This window comes from Heloderma suspectum, chromosome 4, assembly GCF_057233095.1.
Source record: "Heloderma suspectum isolate Gila_16-S chromosome 4, 16-S_ref, whole genome shotgun sequence".
NCBI lineage: Eukaryota > Metazoa > Chordata > Lepidosauria > Squamata > Helodermatidae > Heloderma > Heloderma suspectum.
In genome coordinates, this window is record NC_139461.1 from 13,282,024 (window position 1) to 13,309,096 (window position 27,073).

A 27,073-nucleotide genomic window follows, 5' to 3' on the forward strand; every position below is an offset into this window, starting at 1 on the left:
GCAGTGAAAGAGAATGTAACATAAATATAAGATTAGCTAAAAAATTGCAATTGACAAAGTTGGCACTACAGATGTAGTGAGCAAGATAATAAATTGAGCTTCTAACATTTTTATGACTCCGCAGCACCCTCCTGCATTTTGTTTGTGTAGTAAAGCTAAACTAAAACATGCTAAAATTGCTACCTCTCCCTTTTACCTCCTCCTGCAATTGCTTGAATGTAAAAAACTAAGCTAGGTTCCTCTAGGCATGTGCAGAATTAAACTTAGTTAAATGTAGAAACTAGAGTGAAAGGGAAAAAAAACCCCAAAGACTTGGAAATAATTCCAAGTTCCATGTTCAGAAATAAGATAAAGTCCCAAGTTCAGAAAATATTATAAGACCTAATTTCAGAAAGTAAAGGGTTAAAATTTATTGTTAGTTCTAAAGTCTAAGAGTCTAAAAGGATCCATATTTGCCAAAATCATTGGGTTCGGTAATCCAGTAAAAATCAACGCCAAAGCAGCTAGAGAGCAAAGCAAAGAAAAAGAAGTGCAAGCTCTCACTACCTATGCTTTAATACACTTTTCTGGCCAGAGGTGGGGGTCCTAATGAATGATGGGGCAACCATCTTCCAATAAAAATAAGGTGTGTGGGTGATTAAACCACCCATTCACCAATACCTAGGGTAGTAGTGGGCTCTCCCACACTGGAGGCATTCAAATCAAGACGAGGCTGGACAGCCCTCTGTCGGGGATGCTCTGACTTGGATTCCTGCATTGAGCAGGGGGTTGGACTCAATGGCCTTGTAGGCCCCTTCCAACCCTACTATTCTGTGATTCTGTGAATCAGAAGCGAGGTGTCTACCTACCCCCTCCAACAGTCTTACATTTTATGCCCACATGGTTTGGGAACATTTCAGGCACTATCACTGAAGGATTAATCTGAGACTTCCTAAAACATTTAGCATCTAGGCAGGCTAGCTGGATTGATGTGTTTCTCCCCAATACATCTTCCTCTTCAGTCATATTCAGTCACATCCACCTTACCACTTCCTCCCCTGTCTTTGCAGGTGCACAACAGAAGATGTCATGTAATTTTTTTCTCCCCTCAGTTGGCATCTGAGCATGCTCAGTTCTTCTGTTCTTTTGCTCATATCAGCATCTCTGCCAGCACAGTTAGCCATGACCTTGCTATTGCTCTGCAAAACTACTTTGCATTTTTTTCCTTTTCTTTCAAAGCCAGTCCTGTAAATTTTTAGTTATAACATTAAATAGCATAGAGTCACAATTTCGGGGTCTTTTTGCCCATGGGTCAGTGGTCTGGAATATAAGTATGGGGCCTTCTTAAATATGAGTCTGGGTTCTTTTAGGGGGTCTTCTTGTAGGTCTGCCCAAAGCCCTCATTCAGACCATTCAATTATTCCCGATCAAATTAGCCATCTTTAGTCTTTTGTTAGCAAAATTATTTAACCCTTTTAGTGCCAGATTAAGATAAACCTGCACTTTGGGATGTCCAGTATTCCCAGTTCTTCTATACTAAAAAAAAGTGTGGTGAAATCATAAAAATCTGGAACATCACTCTACAGATATGTATTTACCCCTGCATTATATATTACATCATACAGAAGACGGGAAGGTGCGTTGGACTGTGGACCTACCGTACAGTGTTCTCAGCCTAGAAATTGTTTGATCAGCTCTTTGAAGGCAAGATTATTTCAGCAAAAACATCAGAGTATTCTGGGTGACCAATGAGTAGGCCTAGCAATCCAGCATATGGATGCCTGAGTCAGACTCAAAGATGTGAGGAGGTCAAAAAGTAAAACACCAAGCATTTTAGTACACAGCTGTTTCCAACTCAAGGTAAAATTCTACACCAGTCTCTTGTGAGGGGCTCAAGATATAGGTCAGCAAAAGTTGGGCAGGTGTAATTTCAAAGGTTAGCCTGACACACGTGGGTCCACAGTTAGTCTTCATGCTGAATTGTTCACATGCAACTTTCCACTGCAGGGTAACACCAATCAGTTAGCATTAGAAGAAAAAAGTGAAAGAGGAAGTGTGTGTAGCACATCATGGAATTTACGTAAAAGAAAGTGTGTATAGGCCCACACCAAAAGGAGTCAAAAGGAATGCACTGATTTCTTTTACTTATTTACTTACACAGCGTTTCCAGTTTGGTTTAGAAAAATACATAGTAAACAATAAAATCAGGACATCATAAAAAGCATATCGCAATAATGAAACAATGCATAAAGCAGTATTAAAAATAATTTTAAAGCCCTGGAAGAATAAAGAAGTATTTGTCCTGTGCCAACAAGATCATAACGTTGGCACCAGGCAAGCCTCACTGGGGAGAGAGTTCCACAAACAGAGTGCCGCAACTAAGAAGGCCCTCTTGCTAGTTTCTACTTTCCTTGTTTAAGGTGGGTGGGGCACTGACGGAAGATTATCTTATTATTTATTTATTTATTTATTTCCTTTCATTTCTATACCGCCCAATAGCCGAAGCTCTCTGGGCGGTTCACAAAAATTAAAACCAAACAACACACAATAAAACAATTTAAAATATATAGAACATTAAAACCACAATATAACAATACAACCACAATAAAACCTAGCAGCAGTGCAGGAGTTTAAAATACAGATTTAAAACAACAAAGATAAAAATTTAGAAAGCTAAAATGCCTGGGAAAATAAAAAGGTCTTCACCTGGCACCGAAAGGGATACAATGTAGGCGCCAGGCGAACCTCACTAGGGAGCTCATTCCAGAGCCGGGGTGCTGCAGCAGAAAAAGCCCTCCTCCTAGTAGCCACTTGCCTCACTTCCTTTGGCAGGGGCTCACGGAGAAGGGCCACTGACAATGATCTTAAGGTCCGGGCAGGCACATATGGGAGGAGGCGATCCTTCAGATAACCTGGCCCCAAGCCGTTAAGGGCTTTGAATGTTAACACCAGCACTTTGAATCGGGCCCGGAAATGGACTGGCAGCCAGTGCAGCTGGAAAAGTACTGGCGTAATATGAGTTCGCAGGCCAGTCCCTGTTAACAATCTTGCTGCCCTATTTTGGACCAGCTGAAGTTTCCGGACCGTTTTCAAAGGCAACCCCACGTATAACGCATTGCAGTAATCCAGACGAGAAGTTATCAGAGCATGGATAACTGTAGCTAGGCTATCTCTGTCCAGATAAGGGCATAGTTGGTATACCAGCCTAAGCTGATAAAAAGTGCTCCGTGCCACTGAGTTCACCTGGGCCTCAAGTGACAGTTCTGGATCCAAGAGCACCCCCAAACTACGAACCTGATCCTTTAGGGGGAGTGCAACCCCCTCCAGAACAGGTTGAATATCACCTAGCCGGGCAGACGAACCACCCACTAACAGTACCTCCATCTTGTCTGGATTGAGTTTCAGTTTATTGGCCCTTATCCAATCCATTACCGTGTCCAGGCACTGATTCAGAACAGCCACTGCCTCACCTGGTTTTGATGAGAAAGAGAGGTAGAGCTGGGTGTCATCTGCATATTGATGGCACCTCAGCCCACACCTCCAGATAACCTCCCCCAGCGGTTTCATGTAGATGTTAAACAGCATGGGGAATAAAATAGAGCCCTGTGGAACCCCATGGCACAATTGCCATGGCACAGAGCAGTAATCCCCCAGCACCACCTTCTGGAATCGGCCATCCAAGTAGGAGCGGAACCACTGTAGTGCAGTGCCTCCTACTCCCAACCCAGACAACCTATCCAGAAGGATACCATGGTCGATGGTATCGAAAGCCGCTGAGAGGTCCAGGAGAATCCACAGGGTCGCACTCCCCCTGTCCCTCTCCCGGCAGAGGTCATCCCACAGGGCGACCAAGGCAGTTTCCGTTCCAAAACCAGGCCTGAAGCCCGACTGAAATGGATCTAGATAATCTGTTTCATTCAACAGTGCCTGGAGCTGTCCTACAACCACCTGCTCAAGCACCTTGCCCAGGAAGGGGATGTTGGCCACTGGCCTATAATTGTTAACATCCTCTGGGTCCAGGTTAGGCTTTTTCAGGAGTGGTCTAATTACTGCCTCTTTTAAAGTGGCAGGCACCACTCCCTCTCTCAAGGAGGAATTTACAACCTCCTGGACCCAGCCGGACAACCCTTCCTTGTTTGATTTAATAAGCCATGAAGGGCAAGGGTCAAGCACACAAGTGGTCAATCGGACTTGGCCAAGCACCTTGTCCACATCCTCAGGCCTCAGTAACTGAAACTCATCCAATAAAACTGGACCAGACGGTGCTCTGAACGCCTCTACCAATGGAACTGCATTAATGGTGGTGTCCAATTCATGACAAATCTGAGTGACTTTATCCTCAAAGTGCTGTGCAGACTTGTCACAGCGTGCTACCGAGGGTTCCACCGTCTCTCTCCCTGGCCCAGAATGTAACAGGCTGCGAACCACTCAGAAAAGCTCCGCTGGACGACACTGAGAAGATGCAATGCTGGTGGAAAAGAACTGTCTCTTTGCCACCCTCACTGCCACAGAGTAGGCTTGATAGTGGGCTCTTACCTGTGTTCGGTCAGATTCAGCACGAGTTTTCCTCCACCTGCGTTCTAGCCGTCTCCCCTCTTGCTTCATTGCCCTCAGCTCAGGTGTATACCAAGGAGCTGGCCGGGTTCTGCTCAGAGGGAGAGGGTGCTTGGGCGCGATCGTGTCAACCGCCCGAGTCATCTCTGCATTCCACAGAGCGACCTGGGCTTCGACAGGAGCACCAGCCATACCAGCAGGAAAATCCCCCAGAGCCCTCTGGAATCCATCAGAATCCATTAATCTCCGGGGGTGGACCATTTTAATAGGTCCCCCACCCTTGCAGAGGGGGAAGGCCTCCAGGAGTCTAAACCTCAGCAGGAAGTGATCTGACCATGACAAAGGGACAGATGTTAATTCCTCCACTTTCAGATCACCATCCTCCTGCCCAGTCGAGAAAACCAGATCAAGCGTGTGTCCTTTTATATGCATTGGGCCGATGACATGTTGGGACAGCCCCATGGTTGTCATGGCGGCCATGAAGTCCTGAGCCGCCCCGGATACAGCGGCCTCGGCATGGAAGTTGAGATCCCCCAGGACCATCATCCTAGGGGTCCTCAACACCAAGTCCGAGACCACCTCCGTCAGCTCAGGCAGGGAGTCTGATGGGCAGCGGGGTGGGCGGTACACCAACAGAATCCCTAATCTGTCCCGGGTACCCAATACAAGGTACAAACACCTTGTGTGCAGACAGGTTGATGTGGGAACCTGTGTTCCTTCAAGTTCCCAGGTTCTAATCTCTGAAAGATCACATTTCTTAAATGTGTAGCTTCCATTCCGTTTTGTGGTGAGAATGTCTGAGCCCCCAAGCCCCCAGAGCACAGTGGGCCAGACATTTTTCTTTCCAGCAAACATCACCTAGTATGAAGATTTAATTGAAGAAAGTTGTACTACATCCATTTTTTTCAACAGTCAAAAGGTCGAGCTGCTCCAAAAGAGAACACTGATCAACAGTTTGCCAAAGATAGATCTGAGAATTAAAAGTGAACTGATGAATGGAGGGGAAGCTAATGCAATCCAAGTGAACAAATCAGAAAAGTAAAGCCATGCTTTTGAAATAGGCCCTTTCTGTCTGTCTGTCTGTCTGTCTTTCTTTCTTTCTACTACAAAATCAATAGCTACTGAGAACACTTATCTGATAATCCTAATAAGATCAAGGGTAGGATTTTCCAGTTGGAACGGCTAGTCAGCCATGGAGTAGCAATAGCATGGAATTCCATTGCTATAATTCTGAAGAGCCAAAGCCAGGGCCATCAGTCAAATAGTCCAAAAGCTAGAGTTGATTTATCTGCTAGAAACAGCCATTCATCTGGGAGGAGGGGTAAAGAGAACAAGCCCTGGGGCAATTGTGAACTTGCATTGTTGTGAACGGCCCAGAGAGCTTCGGCTATTGGGTGGTATAGAAATGAAATAAATCATAATAAATAATTCGCTATTTGTTTCTTGCTATGGTTTTATGGTTTCTTAATTTAGCTCTTAAGTTTTAAGCCACCCAGGGAGTGTGTCTTTAATTGAAGAGCAGAATATAACTTGATTGATTAAATAAACATAAAAGGGCATTTTGAGAGAGAGAGAGAGTCTAGCAACACAGCCAGAAAAGTCAGTAAAAATTGAAAGCTGCCATTGTCCACAATTGTATACGTATGCAAAGTGATGTCACTATGTCTCTTGGCATCTCTACAGTGAAAACTCAATACAATCTGCATTGGATGTTAAAGAGGAAAACGGGTTTTGCTTTAGACCTGAAATACCAATACGAAATGTGATAATGGGTGGCGGTAATCTGTTTCTGTCTCTATGCTTTTTAAGCATCATTGATGGTGGCTGACTAGCTATTCCAATTGGAAAATCCTGCCTTTGATCTTATTAGGATTATCATGTACGTGTTCTCAGTAGCAATCCATCTCCATTAGGTGTGTGATCATTTGGAGTATATGTAGACTGTAGCCAGAATATGCGGGTGGAAAAGAGACCTAGGAGGCATGGAACAGGAGAAACCTCAATATGACTAATATGTCAAAAATACATTAGTTTAGTGTATTTAAAATATTAATTAAATAAATAAAGTGAAAGCTATGTGCCAAGTGCTCGTAACACCTCAGTGCCTTTGTACTCGTTGGCTAGAACATTGGAAGGTGGGATTAAGTTTGCTTCTTGGTGAGCAACTGAACAGAATCTGCCTGCACTTTTTCTTTATATCTTTCCTTGTATCTCCATAAGTAAAAGGCTTACTTAAAGAAGGCTTACTTAAAAAAAGAAAAAGTAAGTTGACCATTCAGCTTCCCTTTTCCCCATCCTCCTGTGCTTATAGTCCTAAGTACATTGGAAGTAACATTTACAAAATCTGGAATTCATTTACCGCCAGGGATGCCTTGCAGTGCTATTCCATATGCAGCAGGGGTTGTTCCAGTAAAGAAATTGCCCCTGGCTCTCCTACTAAAGGGATACCAGCACTTTTCTTGGCTGAGTAACAACTGGTGCCAGCTTCACTGTCACTTGGTATAATGCTTCCATGATGCTTGAGCCACCTGTCTGCTATAGCCTTTTATTGCCAGCTCTTATTTTTGTGCTTCAATGAATTTCCTGTTTCTACCCTAGTCTTCTCCTCCAGTTTCCCCCCTTTTTAGTCCCAACTTGTCTTGTCCTTTGGCTCAGGATTCCTTGATTGCAATCTTGCATCATCTTGATCTTGGACACCCCTTGGTTGCAAGCCAGAGTTCAAGGCTTTATAGCTGGGTTTTCCATAGTATTATCATCTGGCTTTCAAGATGCTACCTGGCCTTGCTCTGGCAAAGATTCTGATCTGAAAGAAAATATGCAGTCCTTACCCTGAAAATAGCTGCAGGGATTTTCCCCCCTCCATTCCACCAGCCAATGCAATCAAAAGTGCCTCACCACCTTCAGAGCCCCATTCTTGGATTCAAAAGGTGGTGAGACACTTTCTGTGCATTCGTGTATTAGCTAATAGCTACTATAGAAGTGGGTAGTGGGGACAGCCATGTTTTTTCCTCCACTGTGCACCTTGAAAGACAATATGTTGTCATGTAGCGTCCTTCCTCAGATGCATTGCAGCCCAGAATGGCACCAGATCAGCAGGAAAATTGTAGCTGGTGTTTTTCCACAAAAAGATGAAATAAACAAAGCTGCTGCAAATTGTAAGCCTCCATCCCCAAGAGTGTCTTGAACGTCTTGAGAATTTTTTCACTCACATGGGTTCCCCCCCTCCCCAAATGCTCTGAAAATATTCTTTAAAAGAATGGTTTGCAGAGCCCTGCAGAAAAAATGCAATCAAGTATCAAAGGGTGTTTGCTACTTGCTCTTGTTAGAACACATTCAGGATTATTTCCTTCCTTCCTTCCTTTCTTTCTTTCTTTCTTGTTTAATTTTGGAAGGGAACAAAATGACACTAATTCAATTTAAAAATGTTTTTCATGCATAGGAAGGTTGCCAGAAATTAGACAGTGAAAAAGGATTATGAAAGCAATGGACTGTTCCACAATGTTTGGTTATTATGTACAATGCAAAAATTATTCTTGTGGCTTTGTGTTCGGAATGCATGCAACACTTAAATCCACCCTGCTTTCTGTCTTGATTTGCCTTTTGTTTTTTGTTTAAAAAATAGCTGTAATGACTCCAACTTCTCTTTCCTCAGACTGTGAAGGCATCAAACTCTAAAGGTTGGTACCATTAGTACTTATTCTGGCTGTGATCACCCATTCCAGCAGTGCAGAGAGTCATTCTTGTGAGCCGTATTCCACTTTTAGAACTCCCTGATTCCAGAACTTCATGGGACTTTAAGCTTGTGTGTCTTTTGGAAAGAATGTAATACCTTTTTATCTGGGAACACATTTATTTCCTGTTTCATTTTTATCTCGGTCTTTCTCAGTGTTCAGAGCGGTTTGCGTGGAGTTCCTCCATCCAGGTAATGGGCAGCTGAGCCCCATGCTTTGCATCTATGATAGGACTAATAAGCCCAAGCAATGAGAGGGAACATTGGGGAGGTCCAGTGGCAGAGCATAAGCACTGCATGCTGAAGGTCTCAGATTCAAGGGAGATGATGGGGGGCAGTTTCCACCTGCCAGATGGATTAAGCAATACTGGACCAATGGTCTCTGACTCACTCAGGATGGCACCAGTTTGTCCTACCCCTTGCAGCTCCAAGGCAGCCAGCAGTGGTCTAGAGTTTGGTCTAGATTCTGCATTTTTAATGATTGTTTGCTTTGACCCTTCAGGGGAGAGCAAGCTAAAAATCATAATGCATTTATTGGAGCTGGACCTATTCTGGCAGTGGCTGGCCTCAAGTCCATTCCTGTTATTGGCTAACACAGACTTTGCTTTGCTTGAGACTTGTGCCTGTATGGCCTTGCCTCTTGCTTTACCGGCTACCTTCATCTTGCTACATTTGCCTACAGACCTTTTGGGCTACCATCTTTGGCTATGGAACCTCACTAAGGTTTCTGACTACCACATCTGCTTGCTCCAAAAAATTTCTGATGACCAGCTAAATCTCCAGATCTGGACCCTAGCCTGGCTTCTAGATCATGCCATGACAATCCCCTGTAGATTCTTATGATGCTCAAAAGAGATGAATGAAAAACAGTTTTAAAGCGCAAGTGAGAAGGAGAGTTCCAGGTGCAACTTTCAAGAATTAGCATAGCAGGTATTGCTGTAGAACTTGCATTGTCTAAACCTCTGCCACCTGGATATTCCAGTTATCCATACGGTTTTCTCTAATTGTTTTCTCCTTTCATCTCTGGCAAACACACCAGTCTTTTGTCTCCAAGCCTAAATGCTAGTTACAAGGGTGTTTTAACGGCTGTGAAACACATACAGCAAATTTAAAGCAAATATGCATGTAACTAAGGGACTTGACTGTCATGAAATTACCATTTGGCATTTGTATAATGAGCCTGACAGAGGCAGTAAGTTTTGTTTGGATTTTATCTGTCTACGGCTGGCTTTTTCCTAATGGAGAAATGAGGATGTGAAGCCTCTGCTTTGCAAGTGTGAAAGTAAAAGATGCCATAGGATTAGAAGATTTAATGGAAATGATTTATGCAGAAATATACATGGGTCTCAAAGGGCATAGCAATGCTTGGGATTCTTTGATGAAAACATCTCATAATGGTGTTCAAACAGATTTGGAAGGTTTGAAAACAGTCGAGTAGCTGAAAGTGTTTCTATCAAATGTGCCTAGTCAAGCCGAAACAAAAGGCTGCTAGGAACTGCTTTGTAATGAAGACCATACAAAGAGTCCTAGTGGGTCAAACCAAGAGTATGTCAGCCTTCCCCAATCTGGCACCCTCCAGTTGTGGTGGTCAAATGGCACCTCTGTTTCAGGTCGCAGGCTGGAGAACATGCTTTGTGGGAGTCAATCCATTCATTGTTCTCAGCTCCTCAAAGAGGTGAGAGATTTATACTACACACGTTTCCTGCAGGGGGAGGAACTATGGCCACTGCATTCTTCCCCTGCCAACTTGTCTTTCCATAACATTTAAACGTTTCAGCAGTGTTCCACTTAGTCTCTTGTCTTTGCATTTTCAAAACACTAATGACCTTTAAAAAAAATAAATAACTCTGAAGATAAAGATAGCACTCACCAGTTGGTTAGTGTGCTAAAGATTTAGAGCTACTGTAAGTGAGAGCCAATAATGATTTACTCCCAAAGCACCCGCTAGAGTAATCTCAGCTTTTATATGCCATCTGTGTTAGTAAGTAGAATCCACAGCAACAGGACTCTCTACATGAGTCTCTTTCCTCCATTTACAGTGAACATATTAAAACTGGTCCACGTGGGACAATGGATCATTTCTGTGTCAGGAGGAGAGTGAAGCTTTGAAATACTTCCTCTGTTCACATGTGACCATCTCTGGATGTAGCTTACCATAATATTCTACTACCCACACAGGCGTATGCAAACTTACTTTGATCATTTGACGGAGGTGATTCTCTGCACACTTTCATAGGTGCCAAGTTCTGCTACTGAGTTCAGGAAATAATTAGACTCTCTACACATACACACTGTAAATCAATCTGAGACTAATTGGCTGTGAGGAACATGAAAGAAATTAATCTGATTTGAGGCTGCCGTTTTGTGACCTTTTCGATTTTAATTGGATGTGGAGGAGGGACACTTCGAACCACCACATGAAAAGGTGTGTTGTGCACCAACAGGATAAAATGGAAAGTGAGGGAAAGTTATGCTTTTGTTGACTGTTATTGGAGTACATGCAGAACCTCAGGCCTGGGTACCAAATCTGGCCCTCCGGGGACCCAATCCAGCCTTCTGGGGTTCCCCAAAAGGCCATGCCCCCAGCCAGCTTTTGTGCAGTTTTTTGCCCATTCTGAAACTCCTACGGCTTAGTTAAAGGTAGTAAAAGCTTTAAGCTACAATAGGCTGGTGATTTTTTTTCTTTTTTGGCCCCACCCCTTTTGCCTTTGGCCCTGCCCTCTTTGTCTTTGGGGCTGGGTGTTTCAGTTGCATGATCAGCTTTCAGCGATGGATTGATAGTTCATCTAGTTCATCATCGACAACTAGCATTCTAGTTGGCAGCTAGTGAAGTATCTAGTCATGTGCTGCTACTATGGTAGGAAGAGAAGACACGAGTTTTCCTAAATGAAAGACTTTTCTCTCCAAAGATTCTTATCGAACATAATTGTTAGAAATTTATTGGGCAAGAAGAAAGAGGTATCTCACCCTACTCTTTCAACAAAGAGATTGAAGAATCTTAAGCGTGTTCTTTTTTCAGAATTCACACAACCATGTTCTAACACATTCATTTTTATAGGCATATTGCAATCTCCACACTTTTTCTTGTGAATGGGTTCAGTCTGTGATCACTTAGTACTCCTGCCTAATCTGCCCAGCAAGACTAGAAAATTTAGTTTGCCAGGTGTGTTGTGACAAAGAAGTCAGAAACATGTTGAACCCATGTACAAATGCAGATTTCACATGGAACCACATGAAGAGGTAACCCTTAAAAAGTCATCTGCAAACCAGTTTGTAAATCTGCTTCACCTGTTTTATTTGTGAGAAAATGTAAGAAAAGCCTGAAATTAATATGAATTATTTTTGCCATTCTACTGAAATATTGAGAACAATCTTCACGTATGATACAAGGCAGGTGTGTGTGTGTGACTGTAGTGAAAATAACATTAGGTTTAGTTAAAGCAATTAAGCAGACCAAGCTAAAAATGCCAGTGGGGTGTGTGGGTGGGGTGGGGTGTGTGGGTGGGTGGGATGGGGATTCTGGGGACTGAATGGAGAGGTTGACCCATTTGATCTCACCTTATTGTTGCGAAACAAATCCACCAAAAAATGTAAGTTTCTGATGTCGTCTTTATTGTAATCTTTTCTCCTGCTGTTGTGTCACAGTTCAGCTGATAAGGTTCTGCCATTTGGCTTCATTGGCTGAGAGCCGAAAGTAAGGTAAAAAGAAGGAATGCAGACTAAAATACTACCTATGTTGGCAATACTTGGATGTGGCTGATACCTCAGAAAGTCTTGTACATTTTTAGAATTAGAATTGTATTCGATTAATTAATGAAGAAATGTTCCTCAGCCTTAAGATCAAATGTGTCAGTTCATAGCAGTATGCCTGGAATGTCAACAGAGAGCAGCTTGTTATTTTATAAAAATACGCTTTGGCACTTTGTCCAAAATCCAGTAGAAGTTTAGCATTATGAACACTATAAGAGTAAAGTTTGTTCAAGTTTATCTGGTGTACACTCCTCTCTGTGAAGGTAAGAGATGAATGCTACATCTCATTCTGCCATGGGGGAGGGTGGTAGGGACCAAGAGAGAGTCGCTCCCTCTTATCTTGGTGGCACCCCACCCATTGGGACTTTTCTCACAGATTAGTGCTGATTAGGCCAGAAGCCGCATCCAAGATAATTTCACACTCCTTTCAGCCTAGTAGGTGTCCCTCCCTTTAGCATCCTGGAGGCCTCTCCTACATTGGAGAGGCCTTTGGGTTGATTTCCCATTCCAGGGACATCTGTCATGTCTTGATGCATGGGGCGGGGTGGCCTCTCCCTAGCCAAGCTACTGCAAGTCTCTTTTGCTGAGATGTGCATAGTTTAGCGAGGACAACCACTAATCAGTATGGGTACAAGACAAGCAATTCCAGCATCTCTGTAGCATTCAATGTTTCTACCATCCACTCATACTGCAGAGCCAAAAAATGGAGAGCAGATTGAGAATGCACTCGGAAAAAAAATAGGCAAGGTTTATTAGCACAACAACATTTAGAAATCTGTTTTCTCTCACTTGCTGGGTATTAGTGAATGTGATGTATGTGTTACACTGCAAATTCTGGCAAGACATGCTCTGCTCCTGAAAGTCACTCTGTTAATTGGATTGTTTATTCCTGGCCTTGACAAATATCCATGTAGGCATCCAGCATGCTGGTTCTAGAACCAACAATCCACCATTTGTTACTCATGAGTCTTCTCCCCAAAACTGTTTCACACTTTCCTTCCACTTTCCAGTCCACCTTGCGTCTGCTTGTATAACCGTAACTGCTTCGTGGATATATTTGACCAATACCTATGAAAATGTTGACAGTGGTCTGTAAGTTCAGTTTCGGGGTAGTCCCACTTGAAAGGTTACATAAGTAGTCACAGCCTTCCCAATAGGCACGTACCTTCATGGAGATGGAATCAGCCTCTCAAAGAACTAGTGAGAATGATAAAGCAGCAAGGACCATAAACTAACACCAGCCATTTTAGCAAGGCTAGCCATAGATCATCTTTACCTACTGCCAGTCTGTGTTGTGGTTCTGTGGAAACAGGGGTTCTTCTGTTCAGAGAGATGGTATTCAACCTGTTTTGGATGGGGTTGCATTACTCCTAGAGGTTCAACTTTGCAGCCTAGGGTTGCTCCTAGATCCAGTTTTATAACTGGATGGCCAGGTGGCCTCTATGGCAAGGAGTGCATTTCATCAACTTAGACTGGTGAATCAGCTAAAAGCTGTTCCGAGAGAGAGAGAGAGAGCCTGGCCACAGTTTTCCATGCTCCAGTAACATCTAGGATTGGCTGTTGTGATGCATTGTACATTGGCCTGCCTTTGAAGACTGTTTTGAAATTGCAGTTAATTGAAAATACAGCCAGCAGGATGTTGAGTGGGACCAGTTAGTGGGAATATATATAATCTAATATTGAAAGATGTCTTGTTTGTTTCTGAGCACAATTCAAAGTGCTGCTGCTTACTTTTAAAGCCCTATATGGCTTAGGCCCCATGTATCAGAAAGAACTTAGTCCTAAAGGAAATCAACCCTGAGTGCTCATTGGAAGGACAGACTGAAGCTGAAGCTCAAATATTTTGGCCACCTAATGCGAAGAGAAAACTCCCTGGAAAAGACCCTGATGCTGGGAAAGATTGAAGGCAAAAGGAGAAGGGGATGGCAGAGGATGAGATGGCTACATAGCATCACCGATGCAATGAATATGAACTTGAGCACACTCTGGGAGAGAGCGGAGGACAGGACGGCCTGGGGTGCTATGGTCCATGGGGTCACGAAGAGTCGGACACGACTTAATGACTGAACAACAACAATCAGAAAGAACACCTCCCATACCATACCGTACCAACTTGCCTGTGTATCGCAGTCATCTTTTGAAGCTGTCTTCCAGATGCCCCTGCACTTAGAAGTAAGGCAGGTGTAATGGCCAGGGGAAGAGGCTTCTCAGTGGTGGCACCGCATTTGGCCAGATGGGCGATTAAGAAATTTAATAATTTAATTAATAAATAAAAATTTGTGGAACCCCCTTCCCAGGGAGGCCTGGATGGTTCCAGCATTGTTGTCCTTTTGGCACCCAGCAAATAAATTTTTATTCTCTCACACCATTTAATCTATTTGAGTCTGGAACTCCATGGTTCAGATCTCACCTCTGCCATGAAACTTACATGGCCTTACCTAAGCCTGTCTCTCAGACTCCCACATCTGCAATATCAAGGGTATTAATAATGACTTACCTTACAGGTGGTTGTAAAGATTCCAAAAGATAATGCAAGTAAAGCATTTTGAAAGCGCTACGCAAATATTAACTGTCATAGGAACATAGGAAGCTGCCTTATACTGAGTCAGACCGTTGGTTCATCTAGCCCAGTATTGTCACCACTGACTGGCAGTGGCTCTCGGGGGTTTCAGGCAGGATTCTTTCCTTGCCTTACCTGGAGAACCCGGGGATCGAACCTGGGACCTTCTGCACACAAAGCAAGTGTTCTATCAAACTGAGGTACGGCCCCTCCCTGTCCTCTTAAAGGATGGAATCATAGAATAGTAGGGTTGGAAGGGGCCTGTAAGACCATTGAGGCCAATCCCCTGCTCAGTGCTGGAATCCAAGTCAAAGCATCCCTGACAGGTGGCTGTGCAGCTTCATCTTGATGCCTCCAGTGCGGGAGAGCCCATCACCTCCCTGGGTAGTTGGTTCCATTGTCATATTGCTCTAACAGTCAGGAAGTATTTCCTGATGTTCAGCCAGAATCTGGCTTCCTGTCACTGGAGCCCATTATTCCGTGTCCTACACTCTGGGATGATCGAGAAGAGATCCTGGCCTTCCTCTCTGTGACAACCTTCACAAAAATGAATCTACAGTCATTTATTTTGTAAGCTCCTTGGAGAAGGAACCCATCTCTTTAGCTTATCCTGTAAGTCTGCATAGTTGTTGTTGTTGAGTCGTTAAGTCGTGTCCGACTCTTTGTGACCCCATGGACCATAGCATGCCAGGCCTTCCTGTCCTCCGCTCTCTCCCAGAGTGTGCTCAAGTTCATATTCATTGCATCAGTGATGCTAGCTAGCCATCTCATCCTCTGCCGTCCCCTTCTCCTTTTGCCTTCAATCTTTCCCAGCATCAGGGTCTTTTCCAGGGAGTTTTCTCTTCACATTAGGTGGCCAAAATATTTGGGCTTCAGCTTCAGTATCTGTCCTTCCAATGAGCACTCAGGGTTGATTTCCTTTAGGATTGACTGATTTGACCTCCTTGCAGTCCAGGGGACTCGTAAGAGTCTTCTCCAGCACCACAATTCGAAAGCGTCAATTCTTCGGTGCTCAGCCTTCCTTATAGTTCAGCTCTCACAGCCATATGTTACTACTGAGAGAACTGTAGCTTTGATTATACGGACCTTTGTCGGCAAGGTCATGTCTCTGCTTCTGACTATGCTGTCTAGGTTTGCCATAGCTTTCCTCCCAAGGAGCAAGCGTCTTTTAATTTCATGGCTACAGTCACCATCTGCGGTGATCTTGGAGCCCAAGAAAATAAAATCTGTCACTGCTTCCATTTCTTCCCCTTCCATATGCCAGGAAGTGATGGGACCAGATGCCATGATCTTAGGTTTTTTAATGTTGAGTTTCAAACCAGCTTTTGCACTCTCCACTTTCACCCTCAACAAGAGGCGCTTTAGATCCTCTTCGCTTTCTGCCATTAGGGTGGTATCATCTGCGTATCTGAGGTTGTTGATAATTCTCCCAGCAATCTTAATTCCGACCTGTGATTCATCCAACCTGGCGTTTCTCATGATGTACTCTGCACATAAGTTAAATAAGCAGGGCGACAATATGCAGCCTTGTCGTACTCCTTTCCCAATTTTGAACCAATCGGTTGTTCCATGTCCGGTTCTTACTGTTGCTTCTTGACCCTCACACAGGTTTCTCAGGAGACAGGTAAGGTGGTCTGGTACTCCCATCTGTTTAAGAATTTACCACAGTTTGTTGTGATCCACACAATCAAAGGCTTTAGCGTAGTCAATGAAGCAGAAATAGACGTTTTTCTGGAATTCTCTTGCTTTCTCCATGATCCAGCAAATGTTGGCAATTGGATCTCTAGTTCCTCTGCCTCTTCGAAACCCAGCTTGTACTTCCCATAGTTCTCGGTTCGCATACGGCTGAAGCCTAGCTTGTAGGATTTTGAGCATCACCTTGCTGGCATGTGAAATGAGCGCAATTGTGCGGTAGTTTGAACACTCTTTGGTGTTGCCCTTCTTTGGAATTGGAATGTAAACTGACCTTTTCCAGTCTTGTGGCCACTGTTGAGTGTTCCAAATTTGTTGGCATATTGAGTGCAGCACTTCAACAGCATCATCTTTTAGGATTTTAAATAGCTCAGCTAGAATACTGTCATCTCCGCTAGCTTTGTTGTTAGTAATGCTTCCTAAGGCCCACTTGACTTCACTCTCTAGGATATCCGGCTCAGGTTCAGTGACCACACTGTCATGGCTATCAGGGACATGAAGATCTTTCCTGTATAGTTCTTCTGTGTATTCTTGCCACCTCTTCTTCATCTCATCTGCTTCTGTTAGGTCCCTGCCTTCTTTGTCCTTTATCATGCCCGTCTTTGCACAAAACGTTCCCTTGAGATCTCCGATTTTCTTGAAGAGATCTCTAGTCTTTCCCATTCCATTGTTTTCCTCAATTTCTTTGCATTGTTCATTTAAGAAGGCCTTCTTGTCTCTCTTTGCTATTCTCTGGAACTCTGCATTCAGTTGGATATATCTTCCCCTTTCTGCCTTGCTTTTCTCTTCCCTTCTTTCCTCAGCTACTTGTAAAGCCTCATCAGACAGCCACTTGGCTTTCCTGCATTTCTTTTTCTTTGGGATGGATTGAGTTGCTGTCTCCTGAACAATGTTACAGACCTCCGTCCATAGTTTCTCAGGCACTCTGTCTATCAGGTCTAATCCCTGAAATCTATTCCTCACCTCCACTGTATATTCATAAGGGATATGATTTAGGTCATACCTGAATGGTTTAGTGGTTTTCCCAACGTTCTTCAATTTAAGCCAAAATTTAGAAATAAGAAGCTCATGATCTGAGCCACAGTCAGTCCAGGTCTTGTTTTTACTGACTGGATAGAGCTTCTCCATCTTTGACTGCAAAGGACATAATCAATCTGATTTCAATATTGACCAACTGGCGATGTCCATGTGTCAAGTCGCCTCTTGTGCTGTTGGAAAAGAGTGTTTGCTATGATCAGCGTGTTCTCTTGGCAAAACTCTATTAGCCTTTGTCCTGCTTCATTTTGTACACCAAGGCCATGCTTGCCTATTATCCCGGTGATTCCTTGACTTCCTACTTTAGCATTCCAATCCCCTGTGATGAAGAGGACATCTTTTTTTGGTGTTAGTTCTAGAAGGTGTTGTAGGTCTTCATAGAACCGATCAACCTCAGCTTCTTCGGCCTCAGTGGTTGGGGCATAGACTGGAATTACTGTGATGTTGAATGGTTTGCCTTGGATTCGTACTGAGATCATTCTATCATTTTTGAGATTGTACCCCAGTACTGCTTTTCCCACCCTTTTGTTGACTATGAGTGCTACTCCATTTCTTCTACGGGATTCTTGCCCACAGTAGTAGATATGATGGTCACCTGAATTAAATTCGCCCATGCCTGTCCATTTGAGTTCGCTGATTCCCAAGATGTCCATGTTCAATCTTGCCATCTCATGTTTGACCACCTCCAGCTTACCTTGATTCATTGATCTGACATTCCAGGTTCCTAAACAATATTGTTCTTTACAGCATCGGATTTTCTTTTCACCACCAGACACATCCACAGCTGAGTGTCCTTTTGGCTTTGGCCCAGCCGCTTCACTCTTTCTGGCGCTACTTGGAAATTCCCTCTGCTCTTCCCCAGTAGTATATTGGACACCTTCCGACCTGAGGGGCTCATCTTCCAGCGTCATCTCTTTTAGCCTTGTGATACGTTCCATGGGGTTTTCTTGGCAAGAATACTGGAGTGGGTTGCCATTTCCTTCTCCAGTGGACCACATTTTGTCAGAACTCTCCGCCATGACCTGTCCGTCTTGGGTGGCCCTGCACGGCATAGCTTATGGCTTCACTGAGTTACACAAGCCCCTTCGCCACGACAAGGCAGTGATCCATGAAGGGAAAGTCTGCATGGTATGGATACATACATCCATTATTAAGAGCTCTGCTGTTATTGAAAACTCCTCATGCTTCCAGTTCATTGAGTTTCTTCACTGTGGAGTCATATCCTTGGAAGATAATATTTTAAGCTTTTCGCGTCTCAGATACACACTCACTTGATTACCCCAGCAAGTTTTCCTCCGAGTAGTTTTCTACCTGGAAAATATGCAACACAGTGACCACGCAACATATTCACAGCATGTTTATAAGTCATATATGAATAAAGATGACAGGGCACAATATATACGCAATATATAAACATTTATATTCTGCTGTTGGTTTTAATTTGGTTTTATGATGTCATAATGGTTTTATTCTTTGCTTCTGGCTTTATCATGGTTTCATTCTGCACTTCTTTGTTTTATTGTTTGCACTGTATGCTTTTAATGTATTCCACACCACCCAGATAACTTTGCTTATTGGGCAGCTTAAAGGTACAGTAAGTACGTAAGTAAAGCTATATACATCGCTGGCTTGGTGTGATTCTGTTGTATTAATCTTTAGTTGCTCGGTAGTTTATTTTAGTGCTGTGAAACTGTTAAGGAACCCAAGTTCCTGAAGCATAAACCTATGATCCTGTCTTTTGGTATTTGTATTACAGATGTGTCAGTGGAGGGACAGCTTTGTGACTGTGACATTGTAGCAGACTGCACAGTTGGAGACCCCATCAAGCTGGAAGTGAAGCTGACCAATTTGAGCAAACGCAGCATAGGCCCCTTCTCTCTCACTGTGATCCCATACCAAGATTACCAAAATGGCGTCCACAACTATGATCTTCAAGATGGCATCACTTTTGTTGGATCCAACACCTTTTATATTGATACAGTGAGTCCATCGTTGCAATATTCTAGCTGGTTCCATGTTAAATGTTTTAAAAATGAAGCACCACTGCCAGCTGTGCAGGTTTATGCAGTGATTCCTGTGAAAGATACATTGGAATTCCTCATCTACCATATTAGGTAGGCGAAGGGTAGACTTCAATGTTGGATATGCCCACTTCCTAATTGCGTATCCCACTGTTTGTGCTGAGAGAGAGAAATCCAGATCCAGTCCGTTTTTAAAAATCTATCATTAAGGGAAAAAAACCCTCCGCATTCTACCTTTCCATTTTGAATTCATGCCAATCTTACAGTTTTATTCATGGTCAATTACCACATTGCATTAATATCCTGATTCATATAAAGCCAAGTGGGAATGGGGAAAGGGTGTGAACTGTTAGCTATCTTTTTGTGCCGCAGGTTGTCCCGGTATACCACAGTAAATTTTGAAGGCACAGTATGTCCTTCTTTCTCAAAGCATAGTATTTTCTATGACCTGAGGGCAGAGCTGTGCCATTTTACCAAGTTAACACCTCTTTTCTGACATGAGTTGATCCTAGTGGAGTTGGAGGGCTGGTGCTTACCTTTTGTTGTACAGCAGATTTTTAACGGATCTCTGGAAGAAAGCTGGCTTGCACTCCCTCACAGCTTTGCAGAGTCATCAAGTCTGAACCAAACTCCTTTACAGAGAACTGCCAGACCAACAGCTTGAGAGCTGTTTGTCCAGAGCATCTTACTTAAACAACCTTCAGTGGTAGAGGCTGCCACGCTTCCCGTTTCTTTCCATTTGGCTTCTTCATGCTGCAGCTGGGTGACCCTGAAAAAATAATTTGGGCCTTCATGGCTGAATCAGTTGTGTTCCCACTGCTCTTTATTGTACCAGAATCAAAACTATGAGAAAACCTGATTCTGCCTGCCAAACACTTTTACCTTGATTGATATTCCTTTGGCTTTCTCTTGGCTACCTTAATCCAGTCACTTTAATAACCCTTTTGCTCTGCACTAATATTTTCTCTTGAGCAATTTGTTAGACCAGGCCTGATTCTTGCCAATTTAAAAACAAGCAAACAAATGGACATCTTCATGGCTCTCAGCATGTCTGTAACACCCTGCAATTCATCTTTCACTGTCTCTCTACATTTACCATCATCCCACCCTGCCACCCCCTCCCCCCACAAACAGGGCGCCTCAATAGAATCAATAATAAAGGTTTCCCTGAGCAGGGTTTCTGTGATCAATTTGAGTTAGGCAGTGGAGGCTGGTGGCTCCGATGTCAGTGGTGCAGTGATTCCACTCCACGTTTCAGTCAGAACTCTAAAGGAGCTATCCAAGGTGTGGAACTCCTTTAGAGTTCTGATTGGTTCTGACTGAGACTCAGAGTGGATTCACTGCCCCACTGACATCGGAGCCACCAACCTCCACTGGTGGTAGGGAAGAACAAGTGGGACCTGCAACAAAATGGTGCAGTGAATCCCCATCCCCACCAGAGTGCATGGCAGGAATTCCCCCACCCACCCTAATCCCCCATTCAGAAAGCTTTCTGTAGGCTAGTCAGGGCTCCAGCCCCAACTCTCTCTTCTTCCCTCCCCCGCAGTCCCCCCTCACCAACTGACACCTCAACAGTTTGTAAGCTCTAGATGCTCATAGGCCGTTTTTGTTTTTTTAAAAATACCCTTTTCTTTTAATTTACAGTCTTCTCTACTTTTACCTCCAAGTATGTAGAAACCACTGCCTTATTTTTAAGACATTTCACTCCCAAGTGGACAGGAACTCAATGGCCTAAGTTCACTCTTAGAGGAAGGAAATGTGACCCGCAACAAAAAGTCATCCACTAGCAGAAGTGTTCAGGGTTCCAGACAGCCATCCCTCCTCTTCTCCTTCCTCTAGGGTACTATAAGCTGTAAGAGACTCAAGCAGGCTAATCCTCTCTTTCCCCTCCCCACCTCCGGTTTTTCTTTTCCAAGTAACACTCAGCATTGTGTGGTTTCCAGAGGCCACTGCGCAGGCTCAGGCCTGTACTGTTTTGTACTTCCTGTTTTGTGCTTCTGCATAACCATGAGCTGTTGTCGTACCATTCTCATAATACTGTCTGTGTGTGTCTGTGTGTGTGTGTGATCTTTCTTGTTAGAATCTAGTATTAATATTTAATATAGCTGTTGATCAATTAAAGATTGTTCCCTGTAACAGATTAATTAATTGACTGATTAACTTCAAATAAATCTGTATATCACCAAAACCTTAATGTGCGTGCGTGTGTGTGTATAACATATATCCAATGTTTCACATGTTAGTGAGCTTCTCCTTAGGCTGTTTTATCCTAGTTGTTCCACAAACATATCCATGATATACTAAGGATATGTAATAAGTAACTGTCTTTATTCCTTAAGTGATCTTGTTGTGTTGTTATGTGTGATCATTTTTGTTGCCTATATTTTTACTTTACTTCCAAATAAAAATACAATTTCATGTGAAAAATGAAGGTTTTTTTGAGGTTTAGTAGGAAGTATATATGAACCGCCCAGAGAGTTTCAGGTATTGGGCAGTATAGAAATGTAATAAATAAATAAAAATACATTACTTTGCAAGTTCCCCAGTTTAATTGCTCTAAGGTCTTATGCGTGTTAAGATGGAAACAGTCCTACAACTCCCAGTATTCCCCACCAGCATACTGGGAGTTGTAAGGACTTTTTTCTAACTAAACATACATAGGATTGCAGCCTAAGTTTGTTTAAACATAGGAAGTGAGCTTAGACTGAGACAGACCCTTGGTGCTTCTGTGTCAGTATTGTCTACACTGTGTAGATGCTGCACTAACTGGCAGCGGCTCTTCGAAGTTTCAGACAATCACCTTTCCCAGTCAGACCTGGAGACGCCAGGGATTAAACTTGGGACCTTTTGCATACAGAGCATATGTGCTATGATTGAGCTACAGCCCTAAGGTGCATTTTATAAGGCTTGCTAAAAACATTCTGTAATGTTGGAAGAAACTATAGAACTGTAGGCAACTGACTATACATTTCTCCTTCTGCTGCTAAAATAACTCCCATCCATCTCTTTCAGGTCAAACCAACAGAACATTCAGTGTGCATTGGAGCCCTCCTTTTTCTCTATACGGGTGATTTCTACTTGAGCATCAAATTCCATGAAGACAACTCCAACAGGGAGCTTCCCCTCTCATGGTTTTGCCTGCCCAACATTCACATCCGTGCTGTGAAGCCTGTGATCCAGACTAAATTGTAAATGTACCGTGTAATATTGCATTAGCCACCATGCTCAGCAAGGCAGGGCATGGCCTCCACTTGACTCCATTCTATTGCTTTCCAGTCCGAGAGTTCTAGTTCTGCAGAGGTGCATTCAAGTGCTTTCCACGATTGGCTGATAGTAACTGGACAGCTGCTTTTGCTTGTTTGAGAAGATGTTGTTGAGCATACTGAAGACCTGGATTTTCCTCCTTTCCAAATAGTTTACTGGAAAACATTCCTTTTCTTTTTTTCAAAGACGCTTGCATTGATGCTGAAATGTAACACTGGGCTTCAGCCACCAGTTTTTAAGATATAGGCTTCAAACTGGATAGTAGATAGTGTACCAGTGTTTGTCTCGTTGGAGGATATCCACTAAATTCTCTCAATGTACAATATGACCCAGTTGGGCAGAATTTCTAAAGCGACTTTCTGTTTCTCTCTTGAACTTTTACAAATATTCTAGAATCTTTTAAATGTGTAGTAAATGCATCCTCAGAATACATCCCTCTTCTTCCTTCATCTGCAGACTCGGGCCCTATTCCTAGGATCACATTTGGGGTTTATGTTCAATTTTTGTCAAACTTTTTTTAAAAAAATCCTGCCCAGATTTAATGTTGATGTGGCAAAAACATAATTTGATTGGTCTGCCAAGGTGTCAGGCTTCAGATATTGCTCTGTCACTGATGATATTCCTGATGACATGGAAAAGTGGCATCACAGCCCCTGATAGGACACTCAGATGACAACTTTGCCACTTTCACAATCAGTCCCAGTTTACAGAAACATTTGGCACAGTTTGATTACAAACCCCTATGTGGTTGAATGAGGTGATGCTCAGAACTCATCAGAAATGTTTAAAGCACTGGTTATCACACAAAATAGGGAATCTATGGCCCTGTTCACTTGTTACAATCTGGGGAGAAAACCTGATAATAGTCTTGAGAATGGGTACTCGTCCCTCCTCCATTTTACTCCCCACTCTCTTTACTAGACAGAGAAGGTAACAACTGCACTGGTCTATACTGTATTTGATTTAAGCATTGGATATTGCTGACCACGTATCTCCAGACTGAAACAGGCTGCAAAGAAAGAGAATTTCAAATAAGCATTACACAATCCAGTTCACTTCAGCTGCCATTGGTTACTTTAGCTGTAAACCTGACATTTGTCAAAGCACATGTAGGGCCGATTTAGCACGGTTGTTAGAGTTCTCTAATTGACCACTGATTAGAATGCTGTTGCTTAGAAGGCAGCACCTAACCTTGATATTTTTATTTTGTAATCTGAGTAAAACATAGCTTGGCATAATATATTGTGCACTTTGGTCTTGTCTTTCAAGTAGCAGCTTCTAAATAACACAAAATGTTGACATAAAAACCACACTATTCACAGAAAGTGTTCAATCTGATCCTGCATTCCTACTTTTCACTTTACTTGAGGAAGACACGATTCTTTTAAAATCTTTTTTCAAATAACCGAAATCATATTTCAATTCCATAGCGTGTTGGGCTTTGGGAATCAGAAGGTAAATTTACGTTGGTTTCATTAATTCAAAAGGAGAGTATCACAGATGTTGAATGGCAGTGTCACAAGAAATCTATATTTTTGGTAGATGGACAGCTATATAAGCCAGTCACATGGATGCTTGCTTGAAGAACCTCTTTCTTGCACTCACCTTTAGGCTTGTTCTCATCATACGCACTTACTTACAATGTGTCCGGGCCTCACGGGACAGAAAACATGATGGTGCAATAGGGGTTTCACATCTCTCTCCTCCCCTCTTCCATTTGCAAGAGATATTTCCTCCAGTCTTTTTACTGCAACTGCTGGGAGGCATGAAAAGATATCCCTTCCCCCCCTTGAAATAACTGTCTGAGCTACTGCGGAGAATAAAGGAGTGCAGTAAAGGACTCAGGGCCGTGGAAAACACCACACTTAAAAACAACTCCTGAGGAATGGAATTTTTTTTTGCTTCAGTTGATAATTATCTACGATTTAGTTGGATTTTTCTTAGATTTTATCAAAATTTGCAGTCACAGTTGACTATACTGCATAGGTTGCCTGACTTCCAAAGGTAATGGGGCAATTAGGAGCTAAGTCTCAACTTCACCTTTTGAAAATCCCACGGTCTCCTCCACTCAAATTTTTCAGGATGCACATCTGCCCTTCTATGGAGCACTAACTAAATAGCCAGAGAACCCATTTAGCATTTTCTTAAGCTTGTTGGCAGGCATTTAATGGCAAACTTTCTCCTACTTCTTGCTTTTGATGAGCAAAGAATATTGTAAATTGTGCTGTATTAGCTACTAATCCTGGTCACTCATCCTAACAGCCAATAACATTTCCAAATGGGCAAATGTTTCTGCATTGTCTTTGCTCTTTCATTTATGAACTCTTGCAATCATGACTGGGAAAACAGCACATCCAGGCTGTGCATAGAAAGAGTGTGTTCCCTCCGCCTTACAGTCTACTCTGCCACTGCTCTCCAGAAGCATCTGCTTACCAGTAGATACTGCTCTGTGCAAGGTGACCTTTGAAGTCTGTTCCATTATAGAAATGTAGCTTCTAACCTTCCCCTTGTTAATGTTAGTGATTATCTGGTTTGGCACTCTCCCAGTTTGCTTGCTTGCACACCCCTGAGCAAGAGAGAGGAAACTGGCAGTTCTTGCAGTTCTAGAATCCTGAAGATTGTCCAGCGAGAAGTAAACCTCCGATTGTGGTGTCACTTTTTCACAGACAAATATTCCAAAGGAAGCTGCTGTAGCTCTACCTCTACTTAATGCTTGTGTCTTTAATTGATTAGATTTCCATTGAAACTGCTGTCAGGAAATGCTCTTGCAAGAGTTTCAAGCAAATTTTCTCCCACCCCCAGTCCCTTCTTCTTTTCTGGAACTGCAGGTAAATTTCCTTCCCCTCCCAATGTGATCTGTAGTAGCTCAACTTCCACTTATACATCTGATGCAACCCAACTTAGATGAGTTAAGCCATTCTTTTATTTAAACCCTTTTACCAGCTGGGAGCAGAATTTGGTCTATTGCATGTATATGCTGGAGAAACTGAAATAATATGTAAGTTGAACTTGCCAAATAAATATTTAGCATTTGTTTACCCATCTGCCTGACTCTACTGTGCCTATTTCTGCTGTGGTTTTACTGCTTGTAATTACATGACACTTAAGCTGCTGATATCACCTGGAGCCCTATGGAAGACTCTCAAATTGTCTCTTGGCCTGGAGTTCAATATTATTCTGTTCAATAAAACTAGGATTGTTAAAAGAAAAATAAAACAATGGATGCACAGTGCTGCTCTTTATTGGTCCACAACCACCTCAGATTTTTTTTTAAAAAACCCTTAATGTTCCTGTTCCTTTAAATAGTAAAGAAAAGTTTCCTGTTTTAAGGATAGTCTAAAAGCTGTGCAGGAAGAAAGGAGCCTTGGATTACATCATAAGAATGCAGGCAAACAGGGCTGCACATACAATTGGCAAGCTTATGGTTTAAGCTTATGGTTTAGAAGGCAGCTGTAGGAGGCAAAAGGATAATGACCTGGACAAAGGGGTGCTGAGGGACAATGCAGCAGGCCCCAGTGAGAATGTGCACAGTACATTTGTTCATAGAGATCTTACTATGGGGTAAAATGAACTGGTGTCCTCTGATGGCAGATTTTGGGAGTCATTAAAAGCAACAGGAGGCAGGCAGGACATGACCCATGGGTAAAGGCTTATCCTGTACAAGCCCATTAAAATGAATGGGAGCAGCACAAAAGCATTCATGTATTATTCTTGCATTCAGCAAAGCCAGGATGATAAGGTGCCCATTTTATCATCAATATTCTGGCCACCAAGTGGGTATGTAATGGGAGGCAGCAATGAAGCTGGTCTGCAGCCAGGCACTGCGTCCTTTGTGAACAAACACATTACATCTCCGTATATTTTAATAGCTGCTCTTATTTATGTTTTAGTGGATTGCTACTGAATCCATTTTAAAGCATTGTGGCCATTCTGGGGCTGCAGAGAGGGCTGACATGTAATGAAGGGTATTGTTTCTAGTGGCGTTTGCAGCCCCCATGTGCAGCACTGTACTGTTTTGGCAACTGTAGTCCCGTGATCTATCTCTCTGTACATCTTGTACATTAATGGAAATGTGTCAGCTGTCATCATTATTGCTTTTTAACTGCCCTCCGCTGATTGAAAAATTGACATCACCCTCATGCTTTGAAGGAAGTACAACCAGTGATGGGAATATCAGGTGCAGATCACAGAATAAACAGACATTAGTGACCAAATCAGGGAAACATGATTAGCCACAGCACATGCAGGGCAGCTGTGGGAGCCTCTGGCAGATTCGGTCCTTCTTTAAATATTTAACTGGGGTTAAAGGGTTTATAAGGGGGGGGGTGCGCGTGCACACACACGCGCATGCTTACAATTCCATTTTGTTTTTTGTAATCTCTTCGTTGACTTCAGAAGCCACTTTTAAGAAGCTAAGAATGCCTTTGTGCCCTTTAATGTACGGTTTCTTTTAAATACAGGAAGTCAACTTCTTATCTTCTTCACATG

The 27,073-nt window shown here is 43.0% G+C and overlaps 1 protein-coding gene across 6 annotated transcripts in view; it reads left to right on the forward strand.

The window, feature by feature from the left end:
* The window catches only part of TRAPPC9 (trafficking protein particle complex subunit 9), a 579,153-nt gene extending 553,070 nt beyond the window's left edge, over positions 1-26,083 (forward strand). For 4 of the 6 annotated variants that reach the window (XM_084848693.1, XM_084848696.1, XM_084848697.1 and 1 more), the window contains exons 22-23: positions 19,057-19,280; positions 22,334-26,083. In XM_084848693.1, the coding sequence (XP_084704819.1) occupies positions 19,057-19,280; positions 22,334-22,513 (404 nt within the window). In that variant the 3' untranslated portion in view covers positions 22,514-26,083. Of the gene's footprint in view, positions 1-8,185; positions 8,211-19,056; positions 19,281-22,333 lie in introns of those variants that run through there. The other 2 variants (XM_084848692.1, XM_084848699.1) reach the window with 2 other exon arrangements.
* Positions 26,084-27,073: the final 990 nt, after the last annotated feature.